Below are 17,102 nucleotides of genomic sequence, written 5' to 3'. Positions count from 1 at the left end.
GTAAACTGAAAAGTAGAAGAAATAAAGAAGTAAACAGTCACCTTGATGATTTAACACTAATGTTATTGTTGTATATTCCCATAGCAGTTGGTGTCGCGGGCGGAGGAGGGGACGCTGCGCTCACCACGCTCGGGTCCGGCGCTGCTGCTGCTCGGTTGCTCGAGCGGTGGGCTGGATCCGGGGACTCGAGCGGCGCTCCTCGCCCGTGAGTGAAAAGGGATGATTTCTGGGTTTGGGAAGTCAGTCCGTGACGCCACCCACGGTTGGTGGTGATAATGGGACACCACCGCTGCTCTGGACGGGGATCCCGGGAGCGGTGACAGGGAGCAGCTGAGGTGTTTCTCTCCCCTCCGTGGGTAGGGGGCTTTGGTGGTTCCGGGGCCCGGTGATAGCGACTGGAGGGTGGATGGCAGGAGTTGGGGAGGTGCAGGGTCGCGGGGGCGGCAGCGCAGTGCCAGGTGGCACAGTGGTACTCACTCAGCCAGTAACATACATGGAGTGTCTGGTGAAACAAACGGCTGGATGGACGGGTCCCACAGACGGCTGCGGTGGTCACTCCCGGTAGGTTGGCGGTGACTGTCTCTCCCTGCACCTTTGATGTGTTTTCGGCCCCCGATGGCTTCCCACCGGTGACCCGCTCCCCAGCGGTGTAGTTGCCAGAGGAGCCCCTTTTGCCCGCAGGCACTGGCCCTGGGAACTCTAGCTGTGGCAGTAGCTGTATTTCCCTTGACAGTTGAGCGGTTGCCTTTGGTCGGGTCTTTGCTGCTGGGAAACCCCGGAGGTTCCCGTCGCTGACGGATTTGACCGGTTTAACGGCGACTCCAAGCCTGGTCGGGGTCCGTAGGCCCTGCCGAATGGTGCTGGCTTCTCTTCGCTCCCCGGTCCGGTACCGGCGGGCCACCGCCCGACCCCGGTCCTTACGGTTGCGCGTCAATCGGGCTCGCCTGCAGACGGTCACCATCGTCTGCCAACCTTATTGTAGGTGCCCGGGCCACGTACCCGGACACGGTCAGTGTGCTCCTCCACTACCACTTCCCTCCTTCCACTTCACTTTCCCCCCTCCGTCCTTTCTCGCCTACAGGAATGTAAACTCCTCGGGGGGTTGAGCCAACCGCCTGGCTCCACCCCACCTGGTGTGGACATCAGCCCCTGGAGGGAGGCAACAAGAATTTGAGTGTGACTCTGGTGTTCCTAACCGGGGTGTGGGGTGTGTTGTTGCTGTTCCTGTGACGTCCTGTCTTGTCCAGGGCGCCACATTGGCACAAATGATTTCCTATATTTTTCCTTCTTACACCTCAGAAGGATTAGCCGGTTACTGAAGGTGCTCTTCTGTCTCATGAACAGCTCATATAATGGATGTGCATTATTATTCATAATCGCCATACACTTTCAGAGTTCTTCTCTCCACTACCTCCTCAAAAGAGTCAAGATTGCAGCCAACAGCAGAGCTTGCCTTCTTGATAAGCTTATTCAGCTTATTAGCATCAGAGACCTGCACACTACTACCCCAGCATAGTGCAAACAAGATGGCACTTGCCACTACAGACTGGTATTTTTATATATATATATATATATATATATATATATATATATATATATACACAGTATATGGCACTGTTAATTAGGCGACATAACACATCTGTACTGTACTATAGATGTCTTTATTATATTGTAGTAATAGAATGTGGTCACCAGATGGCGCCAGAGTAGCAGCTGCCCTTTATGCACTGCGCTGTTTCCTGCTGTCAGGAGATCGCAGTGACGTCACGCTTCTCGCTGCCTCCAGCTGCTCGCACTCTCAGAGAAGTTTGTGAGGCTGTGCCCAGCAGAGTGCTTGATCCAGTGCACGTACTATCGGGACAGTGATCCGTTATCGCGACATTTGCTGTCACATTGCAGTATCGTTTTGGATTGTTTGCTTACTTTCCCTGGGTAGAAGGATCTGCAGAGAGGGACCCCAGAATGGAGTGTCATCGGCCGGGGGGCTCCTGAGCTGTGTGCATGAGCTCGGCTGTGACTGCTGGATTACTGGGAGGCGGATCTGCGAGCAACAAGTCAGATGTAAGTATGAGCAGCCGGCTCACCATGTAGCAGCTCTATGTGAAGCCATTGCTTCCCCCTAGGCTCAGCATAAAGAGTTTACTGTTCAAACTTTCACTTTTCTTCTGTATAACGTGATCCCTTCCAGTATTGCAGCACTGTGCTGGGGAGCAGTGGATTATTATACTGTGTGTGCACTATGTAAGAGTTGTATCACATTGGGGAATGAATATATATATATATATATATATATATATATATATATATATATATATATATATATATATATATTTAACTACACTTGCACTCCATCAGGATCTGTCATTTGGGATCATGTCTATTGCAGCAGAGATTTTTTTCCGTGAGTCTGAATTCGCACGTGGCGTTGCATTTTATACTTTTTCATAATACAAAGCCTTATTCAGAATCCCATTTATTTATTTTATTTATTTTTTGTTAATCTGATTTTTATCCAGTCTTGGTCCATGCGTCCAATCTTACCACCAGTGTTTTATCCTTTTTACTGATATGATTTTTTTTCCCCCAAGTTTCTGCTTTCCATCAGTGTTCGTACAGACAACCGTATTTTCAATCTATCTGTGAAAACATCATATCACACTCGGCCCAATGTTATTCAATGGGGCAGCGCAGATGCCTGAGAGGTCCGAGGAAAACAATCGCAGCATGCGTAATTTGCCTTCAAGAATCAGATGGTAGTCTATGGGTCCATGGAAAAAATCAGACCGCACTCCTGCCATCCCAGTACAGTCTAATTTTCATGGACTGTCAGAAAGGAAATGGTGAAGAAACTTTTTTTTTTTTTTTTTTATTCTCCAACCCTGACGAAAACAGATCCCACTCTGATTAGCATAACCAGACCGTTTTTTTTCGGATGGAGAACAAACCGTTGAATGAACCAGTTTTAAACAGTAAAGGACGAACAGCATGCAATAATCAGAAGATGCAGAACTTACTGTATTTTCCGGATTATAAGACACAACACACTTTTTCCACCCAAAACGTGGGTTAAAATGGGGGTGCGTCTTACAAAATGGCTTACCAGGGCAGTGGCGGTGGAGCGGGCTCATAGGAGGCAGGGTCCGTGATGCTGAGGGCTCAGGAGCAGTGGACTGGCTCTGGAGGGTCACAAGACAGGGTGTCAAGGCGGCGCGTGCATTGAGCTGACTGCAAGTTCCATTAAATCGTCCGCGGTTGACGCAATGGACTTCAAGAAAATGGCCACAGTTGTGGTACGTGCGCAGCTTGACTCATTGGACAAGAATATGGCCATGGAGTCCTATCTGTGCACGCGCCACCTCCGCGGCCATTTTCTTCAAGTCCATCTCGTCAACCGCAGGTAATTCTACGGAGCTCGTGGTCAGGTCAATGGCACCCACCGCCGAGACACCCCATCCTGTGACCCTCTTGAGTTGCTCCACTGCAGTGACATCCCCGCAGCCCTCCGGCAGATCAATGGCGCCCACTGCCGCGAATCCTGAGCCGCAACACCCCCCTCCTCTGAGCCCGCAGCATCACTGACCCTGCCTCCTGTGACCTGTTTGAGCTGCTCCACCACTGCCGCTCCCCCCTGGTGAGAATTAGGGTTAAGACGCACTAGGATTATAAGACCAACCCTCATTTTAACATTAAAAATTATTTTTTCCTATTTTCCTCCTCTAAATTTGGGGTGCGTCTTATAATCCAGTGCGTTTTATAAAATAAAAAATACTGTAATTGTTCCGTTTTCTCCCGTGAATGTCTCTGCATCTATCAGACTGCACTCGGATTACATCAGTGGAGTCTGATGTTTCACACTCACCCATAGAAATATATGACAGCACATGATCTGATTTGGAGGAAATCGCGGCATGCTGTGATTATTTTCCCTGTATCGGCACGAGAAAAAAATTCCAGATATGCACTGTCCACAGTATAACACTGGTCCGAGTGCTATTGGATAAAACACAGCACTTGTCTGTGTTATACGCTTGTGTGAGTGACCCCGAAGTGGGCGACATTGATTCTCAAATTGAATCAAAGGCTAATAGTTCGTATTTTTTTGTGGATAATTACCAAATGCAGCCACGTATCCATGGGAAGCATAAAAGCCATCCCACTGCAACAAGGTGTACCAGTCAGGTAAAACGGACATGTGAATGGGGACTACATTATTTCCATTATACATTTACTTATTTCTGGGTCCATCATTTGGCCCATGACTTTATTCACACATTCACATTTTATAAGTATTTAGGAGCTGATTCTGTGCCTAAATTGCCATCACATCCTTTAATATTGCCCATCTAATGAATGGGATTTTTGAATGACCCTATTTCTATGCTCCAGGTGAAGAATCTGCACAAATACACACACAAAAAAACTGACGTCCAGATTATTTCTGCAGATTTTGCACAGATAATCTATGGATTAGTTACACTGGGTCTAATCTTCGTTCACATCTCCCGCATAAATCTAAATGTTGACCTTGAATTTCTGCTGTTGATGAACTTTCCCTAAAAGTTTTGTCCATTGCAAAAAGCTTTCGTGTTTTTGCTCTAAATTTCTTTTCAATTCTGCCATGCATCCATTCCATCACCTAAGGTCTCATTCACACCAGTATTTCGGCAGTATTTGTATGCAAAAACCAGGAGTGTTTCCAAAACGCAGAACAAGCGTCAATCTTTCAATTAGGCCGGGGCCACACGGGGGACTACTGCGATTCTCGCATGACACTCGGCTCATGCTGGCAGCACAGCGGGAGCAGATGTGTCATGCGAGTGTCATTGCGACTGATGTCAAATTGTGCAATCAGAACACAGCTGCGGGGGGTGGGCCCATGCTGAGGGGTGGGCCGGCGCTGAGGATCGGAGGGAGTGATTTATCTCCCTGTCTCCGCCATTGCCGGCTATTGCGATTCTCGCTCTGCACTCGCAGTACACCACTGTACTGCGATTGCAGTGTAATGTTTCTCTCGCCCCATACACTTGAATAGGTGCGAGAGAAAGAGTCTCGCATTGCACCCGCAGCATGCTGCGACTGTTTTCTCGGTCCGATTAGGGCTGAGAAAATAATCACTCATGGGTGCTGGCACAAAGGTAATATTGGTCCGAGTGGGATGCGTTATTTTATCGCATTCCACTCGCTCCGATTTTCATGCAGTGTGTCTTAGGCCTTAGGCCTTGTGCGCACACTGCGTTTTTACCCGCAGAAATTTCTTGAGAAATGTTTGTAACCTTTCTGCAGACATTTCCCAGCAAAACCTATGGGAAAAAAATAATAGCTGTGCCCACACTGCGTTTTTTTCTTAAGAACATTCTTTCTGCAGAATTTCTTGAGAAAATGTGCATGTCACTTCTTTTCCACAGGTACCTGTGTTTTTTGCCATAGATATAATGGTAGAAACCGCAGGGACCAATTTGCGGAAAATCCGCGGTAAATCCGCGACAAATCGTGGCAAAAACCGCGGGTGAGGGATTCTTTCAGAGGGTCCGTTTTTTTCTAAAGAACATGGCACTTTCTAGTGCGCCCATAGCCTTATAGTTTTTCTCTGTAGGTTCCACTCCTGGCTTTAGCAAACCCACATGGTTACAAAAATACTGATGTGTAAATGAGGACTTAGCCGCAGAGCACAAGGGATCACTAGCAGTGCACTAATTCTAAGCTAAGAAAAATCTAGTGAAGAAAGTCTGTGAACGCACCACGTTTTGTTTAGAATAAATATGGATCCTCTTTGATTCGTGGTTCCCACTTCAGCTGCAGCCCATCAGTAGTACAAACACAGCAAAAAAAAAATGAAGATTGGGTATATCTGCTATCCACCAGATACTTTATATGCCTATGATAAAGGGCAATATTAGAACCCCAGTAATATGTCAGAGGTGATGTGTTCATTCCTGCAGAGCATGTTTTAATAAATTCTCCATATAGAAAATTGGCACAAGTCTGTCCGGTCTAGGTTTTAGCTGAGCAACGTTTATGCTGCCCAGCTGCAACTGTGGCCATAAAGCTACGACGCTTGTGGACTTGGCTTGTGTGACAGGAAAGTGTTTATGCACATATGTTACAGTACCCCATCCTTTTAGGAGGGACCTCAGGACCCTAAAGCTGGGTTTACACACTGCAACATTGCAAAGGACATCGCTGTAACGTCACCGGTTTTGTGACGTTATAGCGACCTCCCCAAGTCTCTGAGTCGCTGGTGAGCTGTCAAACAGGCAGACCTGGCCAACGACGCAACAGCGATCCGGACCTGCAGAGCGACCTAGCTGGTTGTTGGGGACGTTGTAAAGCTGCTATTTGAAAGGGAAGTCGCTGTAAAGTCCCCTTTACACGCTGAAACTTTCTAGCGATGCATGCTGCACAGCGGGAAACAAAGGACTTAGGAATGGTCCTGAACGATTTGTAGCGATCACAACTTCACAGCAGGGGCCAGGTCGCTGATAGGTTTCACACACTGCAATGTCGCTGGGGAGGTCGCTGTAACGTCACAAAACCGGTGACGTTACAGCGATGTCGTTTGCGATGTTGCAGTGTGTAAAGCCACCTTTAATCCAGGTTTATCAGGAAACAACTGATTGAATTTCCTGATTAGCTTATCGGCGTTGATTACTCACTGAAACCCAAGATCTCTCCTCTGGGCCCATGACCTTTCTAAAGTATAAGATACTGAAAAGATCCCCTCACCACACGAGAGTCCAACATTTTCTGTACCTTGTACTCCAGACTGTCCTTAGTAATGATAGGAGGAGGGTATTCAACAGGGTGAACAGAAGAACAGTAAATTCTAAGCAGATTCTTAAGGAATACATTAGATATCCGTAATGAAGATGGTAGTTTTAGGCAAAAGGCTACGGGGTTTATGACCTCAGTGACTTCACAGAGACCAATGAATCTCAGACCCAACATAGCGCAAGGGACCTTGAGCTTGATTGTTTGTGGATAGCCAAACCTTGTCCCTTACCTTAAAAACTGGTCCACCTTCTATGTTTTATTAGCAGAAGAGGTCTGTCGTACTTCTGGTCTTTTCAGGTTTCCACTTAACTTAGGCCAGATACATTTCATCTTATCCAAATGTTTGCTAGCCTCTGGAGCTTGGAGGATGAGAAAGAAACAAAACGAGTGTAATACTCGAGGTTATAAGAGAATGGCAAAGTCTTAATTGAATAATGGGCTAACTTCTTAGTCCAGAGAGACAGAAGACACAACTTTTTCTTCATCTAATAAAGGAACAGGCTGGGATGGACAGAAACTACGGGACAGAGCATGAGTTTTAACGTTACTGGTACTGGGTCTAAATGGGACTACAAAATGAAACCTTGAGAAGAATAAGGCCACCTGGCCTGTGTAGGGTGTAGTCTCTTGGCTGATTCGAGATACGTAAGGTTTTAGTGGTCTGTGATAACTGTCACTTTGGCTCCTTCGAGGAAGTGGCGCGTTTCCTTGAAGAACCATTTAATTGCCAACAATTCACAATTGGAGATTTCATAATTCTTTTCAGTAGAGAAAAATTTCCATGAAAACAAGGCACATGGACGGAAAAAGTAAGAGATTGTGTGCCCCGTGAAAATGCCGCTCCTACTCCTGTTTCAGCGGCATCTACCTCTACCACAAAATGAGGAATGCAGCACTATGCAGATGTATGGGACTGACCGAAATAACTGAGCTTTTTATTTGACTACTTCCATCAGTCTTCTAGACATTACATTTGTGGCCAGCAGCCCTGCACAACCGGAGAGCTCCATTCAATCAGACATTTTTTACTATTTTGTTGATTGGTGACCAATTTTGTTTTTTGTGGGATAACTCCTCAATGCTCTAGGTTATTCTATGCAGTATGTATTGCAGCACCCTCAGCTCAAATCCCACCAAGGACAACATCTGCGGGGACTTTGTATGTTATTTCCATGTTTGCATGGGTTTCTTCCCACACTTTAAAAATATACTGTGATTGATGAATGACCTCCAATATTGCTTTAAATGTAAGTGTATTTTGGCACATGTACATCCGTTTAATACTAAAGGTGTGCAGACCCTATTTTTTTTCTCTTAGCTCTATGTTGTTTTATGATAGACCTACACAGAGACTCATTCTGTAGTCCACAATAATGCGCACACAATGTGGGGGAGATATAAAAACTGGTGCTCCATAGCCCGCTACAATAATGTGCTAAAGTCCTGGCTTTTAGTACATTTGGCACGTCTTTTGGCTGGCCTTATGCCAGAAAATTACTTCTACTGCAACTATTAGTTGGTGTAGCTTTCAGTTAAAATGTATATCTGTTTTCCAATGTGTATTACTACTATATATTATATAGTGTTTGTTGGTTTGCAGACCACATCCCCTTTGCAAAGACCTATTCACCTTTTAGTCGAAACTGGTGCACAGGTTCAAAAACTTGCTGAATATTAGGATGTAATCTAAAAATGTCTCCTCAAGTCCATACAATTCTGAGAAATAATTGAAATATATTTCTTCCTCCACTGATGAGTCACTTCTTCTATCCCCGTCTCCAAAACTTACTCGCTGAGTGATAAACAGCTCAGATTTGTCTGTCGAAGCAAGATGAGCTGGCATCTAAGTGAGGGATCAGATTATCGCTTCTTGTTGAAGTCAATAAGGAGGGGAAGAAGGACACACACACACACACACACACACACACACACACACACACACACACACACACACACACACACACACACACACACACACACACACACACACACACACACACACACACCTTGCTGCAGCTTTCTCATATTTCTCTAATCCCAGAGCTGGGCTCACAGGTACACTGCTCAGTATTGCTTTATAATATACTCCATGCAGCCATGTAAATCTCCATACTGCTGCTTGTGTGTGTTACATAGAGAAAGAAGAACAGGAATCCCTCATCTCTCTGTGTACTGCAAATATATAATATATATATGTGTATATATATATATATATATATATATATATATATATATATATATATATATATATAAAATTTCATGCTCTCCAAATTCAGGCCCCTATTAGTTTAAAGAAAAAAACAAACAGATAAGCAGTAAATGTATTATTCTTAATATAGGTCATTAACAACAGTTTCTGTATTGGAATCTGGAAAATAAAATGCTGGATATAAGTCATATTATAGTCATGCATAAAAAGGAGAGGGAAAGAGAAAAGTCCAGCTAGAGATCCTCCGGGGGAAAATAAAATGTAACTTTTATTTCACCATTAAAAATTGGCAATGTACTCAGGCAATTAAATACTGACTCTATGGGTGGCAGGATGACACACATGCGTTTCGGCATTCACACTGAAACACGTGTCTATGCCATTGAGTCGGTATTTAATTGCCCGAGTACATTGTCAATTTTTAATTGTGAAATAAAAGTTAATTTTATTTTTATCCAGAGGATCTCTAGCTGGACTTTTCTTTTTGCCTCACCTGTTGACTCTTAGGTGCGGTCAGGCTGCCGAGAGTCCCTGTTTGACTCCTGGATGTATTGAAGGAGGTTTATCTGGGCAAACCCAACAACGGTGAGCGGTTCCATGTTCCGTTTTGTCTTGAAGAGTCATGAATAGTTTTATCCCCCTTGTCCACACATATAAAAGCCTAATCTGGACAGTTTACAGAGAAAAATAGGTAAAGCTTTAATGTAAATACGTCACTACAGACAAAAATTCTGCATATGAGTGAAAGGTGCTACATGGTGAGTACAGGGATGGACAAATAGCTTTGTGAACCAGTTAGTCCACTCTAGGAGCCGGTTTTGTTTTAACAGTCAAACAATGTAAAATGAAAAGAGTTAAGCATCCGTCGGAAACATCCATGCTCATTTGCTACCTTCCTGGGATTTGTACAGTGCATACTTGATGTGCCAGCAGATGTGGTGGTAGGTAATGTTCACGCCACATTTTAGCTATGTGTTTAGCATGTTCGCCCGGAAATCTAATGTAAATACTAAACATGTCCATAGGGCTCTATTGCTAGACCGCGACCAAAGAATGTGTCCTTTATGTTTGTCTTTATGTTTCAGTCTTGTTGTTATAGTTCGATCACATCTACATACATAACATTTCTCAGATTTTCGGCCAGAAAAGTTGGTGAGTGTCCTGCATATGTCATTCCTTATGTCATACAACGGCTATGCAAGTGTGCATTTTTTTCTAGCCTAGCATCTGTATGTAATGCGTTTTTAACTTCATCTTTTACATACTATAACACTGTATGTACACTAAAGCTAGTTGTCATAAATACTATAGCAATCATGTATAGATAGCTTGAATAGATGGGTATCCTGCAATTATATAATGTCTAGTGTTGAGTGAGCATGCTCGCCACTGTTCGCGGTACTCGATCGAGCTCAGGTACTCGCGCAGCTTGACCAAATATCACGGGTTCTCGACCACAATGCACAGGCGTGCTTCACTACATGTTCTGAGCAGGTCCCTCAGGGAGAGCCATTTACGGCTCTCACTGGGATTAAAACAGCGTTTTTGGATGTCATGTGTCAAAAGGAAAAAAAAAATACGCCCTGCCTCAGAAATACTGTGTGTTTATGGCTGCCTGTATGTGGGTGCAGAGCCGAACTGGCCAATCATAGCATCTGACCTGATTGGACCAAGCACCTGAGCATTTCAGTGTTCGCCCATCTCTAAGAATGTCGCTTCCCTCTTACATATTATAAACTTGCACCCATTAGTGCATGTTATGTGGCAATAAAGGGTATTTAGGCTTGATTAACCTAATAAGTAAATAATTAAAAAAAAATGATGTGGGGTCCTCCCTATTTTTGATTACCAGCAAATTTAAAGCAGACAGCTGCAGTCTGATATTTTCAGACTTGGAAGGTCCATGGTTATTGGCCCCTTGACGGTCTAAAAGCTAGCAGACCGCAACCACCCCAGAAGTGGCGCATCACATTAGATGTGCAAATTATGGCACTTCACCTCTTCCCAATTACCTTTGTGCGTTGGCACTTTGGGTTGTGAACAGATATCAGCATGGGAATCCTGCCCAGTCTGTGGCAATCCAGCTCTGAGTATTCTGACACGTTCCATAGCCACAAGTAATTTCGTAAGTAGTTTGTACATCTTCAGAGGGATTGGAACTGAGCCTTTGCTCCATATGCACATAAGTGAGCCTTGGGTGCTCATGCCTCGGTCACCGATTGTCCTTCCTTTGATTACCTTTGGTGAGCATTAAGCAATATATACAAGGAATATCTCACAAGACCTGCTGTTTTGGAGAGATGTGGAACTTACTTGTCTAGCTGTCATAATGTGGTACTTGTCAATGTTATTAAGATCCTTAGGGGTACTTTGCACGCTGCGACATCACTAGCCGATGATAGCGATACCGAGCACGATAGTACCCGCCCCCCATCGCACATGCGATATATTGTGATAGCTGCCGTAGCGAACATTATCGCTACAGCAGCTTCACACACACTTATCTGCCTGTCACACGGCAGGCGGCCAATAGAAGCGAAGGGGGCGAAGATGAGCGGGACGTAAACATCCCGCCCACCTTCTTCCTTCCGCATAGCCGCTGGAGGCAGGTAAGGAGATGTTCCTCGCTCCTGCGGCTTCATACACAGCGATGTGTGCTGCCTCAGGAACGAGGAACAACATCGTACCTGTTGCTGCAGCGAAATTATGAAAATGACCAACACTACACAGATCACCGATTTACGACGCTTTTGCGATCGTTTATCGGTGCATCTAGGCTTTAAATGGTGCGACGTCGTTACCGGCGCCGGATGTGCGTCACTTTCGATTTGACCCCGACGACATCGCAGTATTGATGTCGCAATGTGCAAAGTACCCCTTACAATTATGGTTATAGTTACCTCATGGGGCTTTACATTGATAGATCTTGTGCTGTGTGTAATGTTAATATAATGTGTGGGAGGGGTATTTATATTTCTAATCCAGGTGAGATTTTTATCTATACCAGTTTTGTTAAGTACCAGGCTCAGACCTATTGAGCTTACTGGTCACTAGCCTACTAAGTTTATGTGAAGTGCAATATTTTCTCCCCTGATAACCCAGAGAGGTGAAACGCATTGGGAAGCACCCGAGTCACATGGAGGGTCAACCACAATAAAGGTTAGATGTGGACTGCCCTTGTAAGGACGAGAGCAAATTTTTGAGGGCAAGCATTACCCCGTGCAGGGACAGCGGCCCTGTTTCCATGACCGCCTTTTTGACTGGTGTTTGCGGCACTGTTTGGTGTTGGACAGACGAGAAAATTTGGTTGAGACCTTTCTATGTCTGTTCTGTGCACTGTAATGTGCTTTGAAATATATGTTGGACTAGGATAGCCGCCTGGATGAATGCATGGCAGGCATGATGTGCTATATCTATACTTTGTTAAAGCACCTAGTCATGTGACTTTAGTTTCCACTTAGTGGCTAGTAAATTAAAGAGCACCAATCACCAGGAAATTCCTATATAACCTAAAGCCAGCACATCCTAGCTGACTACTACTAAAGGTATGTATAGAATCAGCCTGATAGTGCCAGTATAGCACTGACTTTAGGTTATATATGAAAATCTTGGTGATTGGTGCGCTTTAAGTACCCAAGAGATCATATAACTCGCGGCTTTTTAATACCACATCCTATGATGGCTGTAGTTCTTTTTATTTTCACTAAGGTTTAAGGATTTCATCCATTTTATATTATTTTAACTGGTCTAATTAAAAGTTATATTTTAGTACTCAAAGTGGTGCTTTTTCTATTGTTTCAAATCTGTGAACATAAAGTGTCAGGTTGGGATAACGTGTACCCTTTGCTACGATATTACAATGTTAATATAATGTGCATTGATAGAAAGTATTTACAGCTTCTGTCCATGACCAGAAGAACAAGTCTGCATAGAGCATGCTTCATGATCTGAGGGGGAGAATGAGGCCTAAGACACACGGCATAAAAATCGGAGCGAATGGAATGCGATAAAACATTGCATTCCACTCGGACCAATATTATCCTATGTGCCAGCCCCCATGAGCGATTATTTTCTCAGCCCTAATCGGACCGAGAAAATAGTTGCAGCATGCTGCGGGTGCAATGCGATCCTTGTTTCTCTCGCACCCATTCAAGTCTATAGGGTGAGTGAAAAATCGCAATGCACTCGCATTACACCGGTGTACCGCGAGTGCAGGGCGAGAGGGGCAATAGCCAGCAATGGAGAAGAGAGGGAGATAAGTCCCTCACTCTTCGCAGCGCCGTCCCGCCCCTCCTCAGCACCGTCCCGCCCCTCCTCAGCACCGTCCCTCCCCTCCTCAGCGCCGTCCCTCCCCTCCTCAGTGCCGGCCCGCCCCCCGCAGCTGTGGTCCGATCGCAAACAGCAATCCGATCGCGGCCCAAACCGCGCTGCCGCAGGAAGAACCACTGATCCAAGGATGGTGAATTGGTGGTTTGTTTTTTTTTTTTGATTCTTATAAACACGTTGACAATCTCTTTCATCAGAACAAAGCAATCCCATGGAGGATGGCTACATGTGGATTTTTTTTGTCCTGATGAAGGAGATTGATTCTCAGAAATGTGATGACAAATTTAAAAAAAAATCACAAATTCACCATCCTTGGATCAGTGGTTCTTCAGAGGTAGCTCGGTTTATCCCTTTCATTTTCCCACTCAGATCATCTTCTCCAGGGGTGCTGCAGAAGCTGTTTACATACAAGTGCATCTCAATAAACTAGAATATCATCAAAAAGTTAATTTAGTTCAGTAATTCAATATAAAATGGAAACACATATAATATATATATATATATATATATTATATACACAGTGATCTATTTCAAGGGTTTATTTCTCTTAATGTTGTTGATTATGGCTTACAGCCAATGAGAACCCAAAAGTCATTATCTCACAAAATTAGAATAATTACCACAAAACACGTGCAAAGGTTTCCTAAGCATTTAAAATGGTCACTTAGTCTGATTGAGTAGGCTTCCCCATTATGGGAAAGACTGCTGACTTGACAGATGTCCAGAAGGCAGTCATAGACTCACTCCACAAGGAGGGTAAGCACAAAAGGTCATTGCTAAAGAAGCCAGCTGGTCACAGAGTGCAGTATCCAAGCATATTAATTGTGTAAGGAAAAATTTTGTTAGAAAAAAGTAACCGGGATAACTGCAGCCTTGATAGGATTGTTAAGAAAAGGCCATTCAAAAATTTGGGGGAGATTCATAAGGAGCAGTCTGCTGCTGGAGTCAGTGCTTCAAGAGCCACCACACACAGATGTACACAGGACATAGGCTACGACTGTCGCATTCCTTGTGTCAAGCCACTCATGACCAATAGACAAAACCAGAAGCGTCTTACCTGGGCCAAGGAGAAAAAGAACTGGACTGCTGCTCAGTGGTGCAAGGTGTTGTTTTCAGATGAAAGTAAATTTTTAATTTCATTTGGAAATTGCAGTCCCAGATTCTGGAGGAAACGTGGAGAGGCCACAATCCAAGCTGCTTGAGGTCTAGTGTGAAGTTTCCACAATCAGTGATGGTTTGAGGAGCCATGTCATCTGCTGGTGTAGGTCCACTGTGTTGTATCAAGACCAAAGTCAGCTCAGGCGTCTACCAGAAAATTTATGCTTCCCTCTGCCGACAAGCTTTTTGGAGATGGAAATTTCATTTAGCAGCAGGACTTGGCACCTGTCCACACTGCCAAAAGTAGAAATACCTGGTTTAATAACCATAGTATCACTGTGCTTGATTGGCCAGCAAACTCTCCTGACCTAAACCCCATAGAGAATATATGGTGTATTGTCAAGAGGAAGATGAGTAACCAGACCCAACACTGCAGACGAGCTGAAGGCTGCTATCAAAGCAACCTGGGCTACCATAACACCTCACCAGTGCCACAGGCTGATCACCTCCATGCCACGCCTAATTGATGCAGTAATTCATGCCAAAGGAGCCCCGACCAAGTATTGAGTGCATTTACTGTACAGACTTTTTAGTAGGCGTCAATGTTTTTGAGTTTAAAATAATTTTTTAGTTGGTCTTATATAATATTCTAATTTTTGGAGATAATAACTTCTGGGTTTTCATAGGCTGTAAGCCATAATCATCAACATTAACAGAAATAAACATTTGAAATAGATCCCTCTGTGTGTAATGACTCTATATAATATATAGGAATAGATCCCTCTGTGTGTAATGACTCTATATAATATATAGGAATAGATCACACTGTGTGTAATGACTCTATATAATATATGCATTTGCCTTTTTGTATTGAATTACTAAAATAAATGAACTTTTTGATGATATTCTAATTTATTGAGATGCTCCTGTATGTCAATAGTAGTTGTGACTCTTAGAACTACTCAAGGGCAGCTTTGCAACCTACTTAACCCTGCTTGTTTTCCCAGGTAAAGCCCTATTTGCGCTCCTTGTCTTTCCATGTGTTATGGAGAGCTGTTTGGGGCTTGCGTGACCACAAAATATTGTATCGCTGTCACGTGTAGACATTATCCAAAGCTTCTGCTTTTATGAACAACATAGAGACATGGGACACAGGTAATAAAATAGCTTTAGAATGATTTCTTTCTAAAACATGTCCAATAATAATCATTTTTAACACTGTCATATGATTATTTCGGTGCGATTCCCTCATTCCCTGGAGCTATGTTTAGATTAGTGGGAAAACCCTTTAAAATGTTATCTGAAGTGACTGTCCGACTTGGGAAACCGTTTTGTGATATTATTTCTGGTTGCTACAAAACATCAGCGTTTTTTAGTTTGTTTTTTTTGTTTTGACAACTAAATGTTACTATCTAATATTATTATAAGACTTTTTATTAGATGATTCATTTTACTTGTGTGAAAAATGCTATGAACTGGTGATGTTCCGGGCAGAAATACATGGTATCCTGTGTGTAAGCCGTAGAACAATTCTCTTACCCAAAAGTGACTACAGGTTTGAGGTTATCTAGCTAATTCTTTCCAGTTTCTGGAGGATATGTTTCTTTAGAATGGACATTGTCCTTGGGTACGGAGACTGTGGGAGCTGTGAACACCCTATCCTGTAATATAGCGCAGGGTCCAGCACTGAGTCATGAATCGGCCCCCGCTCCCAGCGCTGCTATGCTGGTTATCTGATGCCTTGAGTTTCTAAGCAGCAGCAAGCTTAGATGAGATGGAGGAAAAATACATGAAAATACTTTTTTTTTCTTTCCATATTATTTACACATTTTAAAAGAAGTTCTCCAGTTATATACTGTTTTCTGGAATCTCTTCCCACAATTGAAACATCCTATACCCATAGAATAAGGCAAAGTTGACTTATGTGTCGGACTCCGACACTCCTTGAAAGGGCCTCACTGATTAGGGTGGACGTGCGCATGATCGACCTCCACTCTAGTCCATTCATTGTCTATGGGACTGATGAATAAAGCCAAACACAGCACCAGGCTGTTTCCGGCGATCACTTAAACAATGAATGGAGCAGCAGCAGAGGAGCATACATGCCTCTACTCAATTCTGCAGAGCCCATTTTTCTGGATCACTGGCGTGGGGCTGACGGCAAGGTTATCTGCTGACCCCAATAATGAGTTAAATGGAGTACTGTATGTCACCCCCAAAATGCCAAATTAACAGCCTAAAAATTTATATAGGGAACCTAGCCCCTACTTGAATCATACCATGTTTCTTCAAAAATAAGACACTAGCTTATTTTGGGTTTTTTTTACCTAGAAAAATGCACTAGGCCTTATTCTTGGGGAAACACACTTGTAGGAAAGTTTACCCCCCAAAAAAGGGGATATCTCCCTAACCAGGAGATTCATATTTTCCAGACCCAGGCGTCTGCGTTGGTCCCAGGTCCACCTGCGATCTTCAGCGAGCGCTCCCGGCAGACATGCTGCACACCTTCCTCCCCTGCTTCTGTCCAACATATACGGTACATCAGATGACGCGCACACATATGTGCCGCAGGAACGAGGAACAACATCATAACATCGGTCCTTCTGAAATAATGGTAATGACCGACGCTACACCGATCATACGATTTGGACGCTTTTGCGCTCGTTAATCGTAGTAAAAAGGATTCACATACTCCGAT

The 17,102-nt window shown here is 44.0% G+C and overlaps 1 protein-coding gene across 2 annotated transcripts in view; it reads left to right on the top strand.

Annotated features, from left to right (window-relative positions):
- Nucleotides 1-1,809: 1,809 nt before the first annotated feature.
- LOC142243456 (mitogen-activated protein kinase kinase kinase 3-like) overlaps nt 1,810-17,102 on the top strand; it is a 173,107-nt gene continuing 157,814 nt past the window's right edge. For both annotated transcript variants that reach the window (XR_012724376.1, XM_075315399.1), the window contains exon 1: nt 1,810-2,061. Coding sequence is in view for 1 of the 2 variants with exons in the window: in XM_075315399.1 (XP_075171514.1) it covers nt 2,002-2,061 (60 nt within the window). In the remaining variant the exon portion in view is untranslated. The remainder of the gene's footprint in view (nt 2,062-17,102) is intronic.

The sequence above is a fragment of the Anomaloglossus baeobatrachus genome, chromosome 6 (genome assembly GCF_048569485.1).
Source record: "Anomaloglossus baeobatrachus isolate aAnoBae1 chromosome 6, aAnoBae1.hap1, whole genome shotgun sequence".
NCBI lineage: Eukaryota > Metazoa > Chordata > Amphibia > Anura > Aromobatidae > Anomaloglossus > Anomaloglossus baeobatrachus.
The sequence above is the reverse complement of the archived record's forward strand: the minus strand, read 5'-3'. Positions and strand labels throughout refer to the sequence as shown.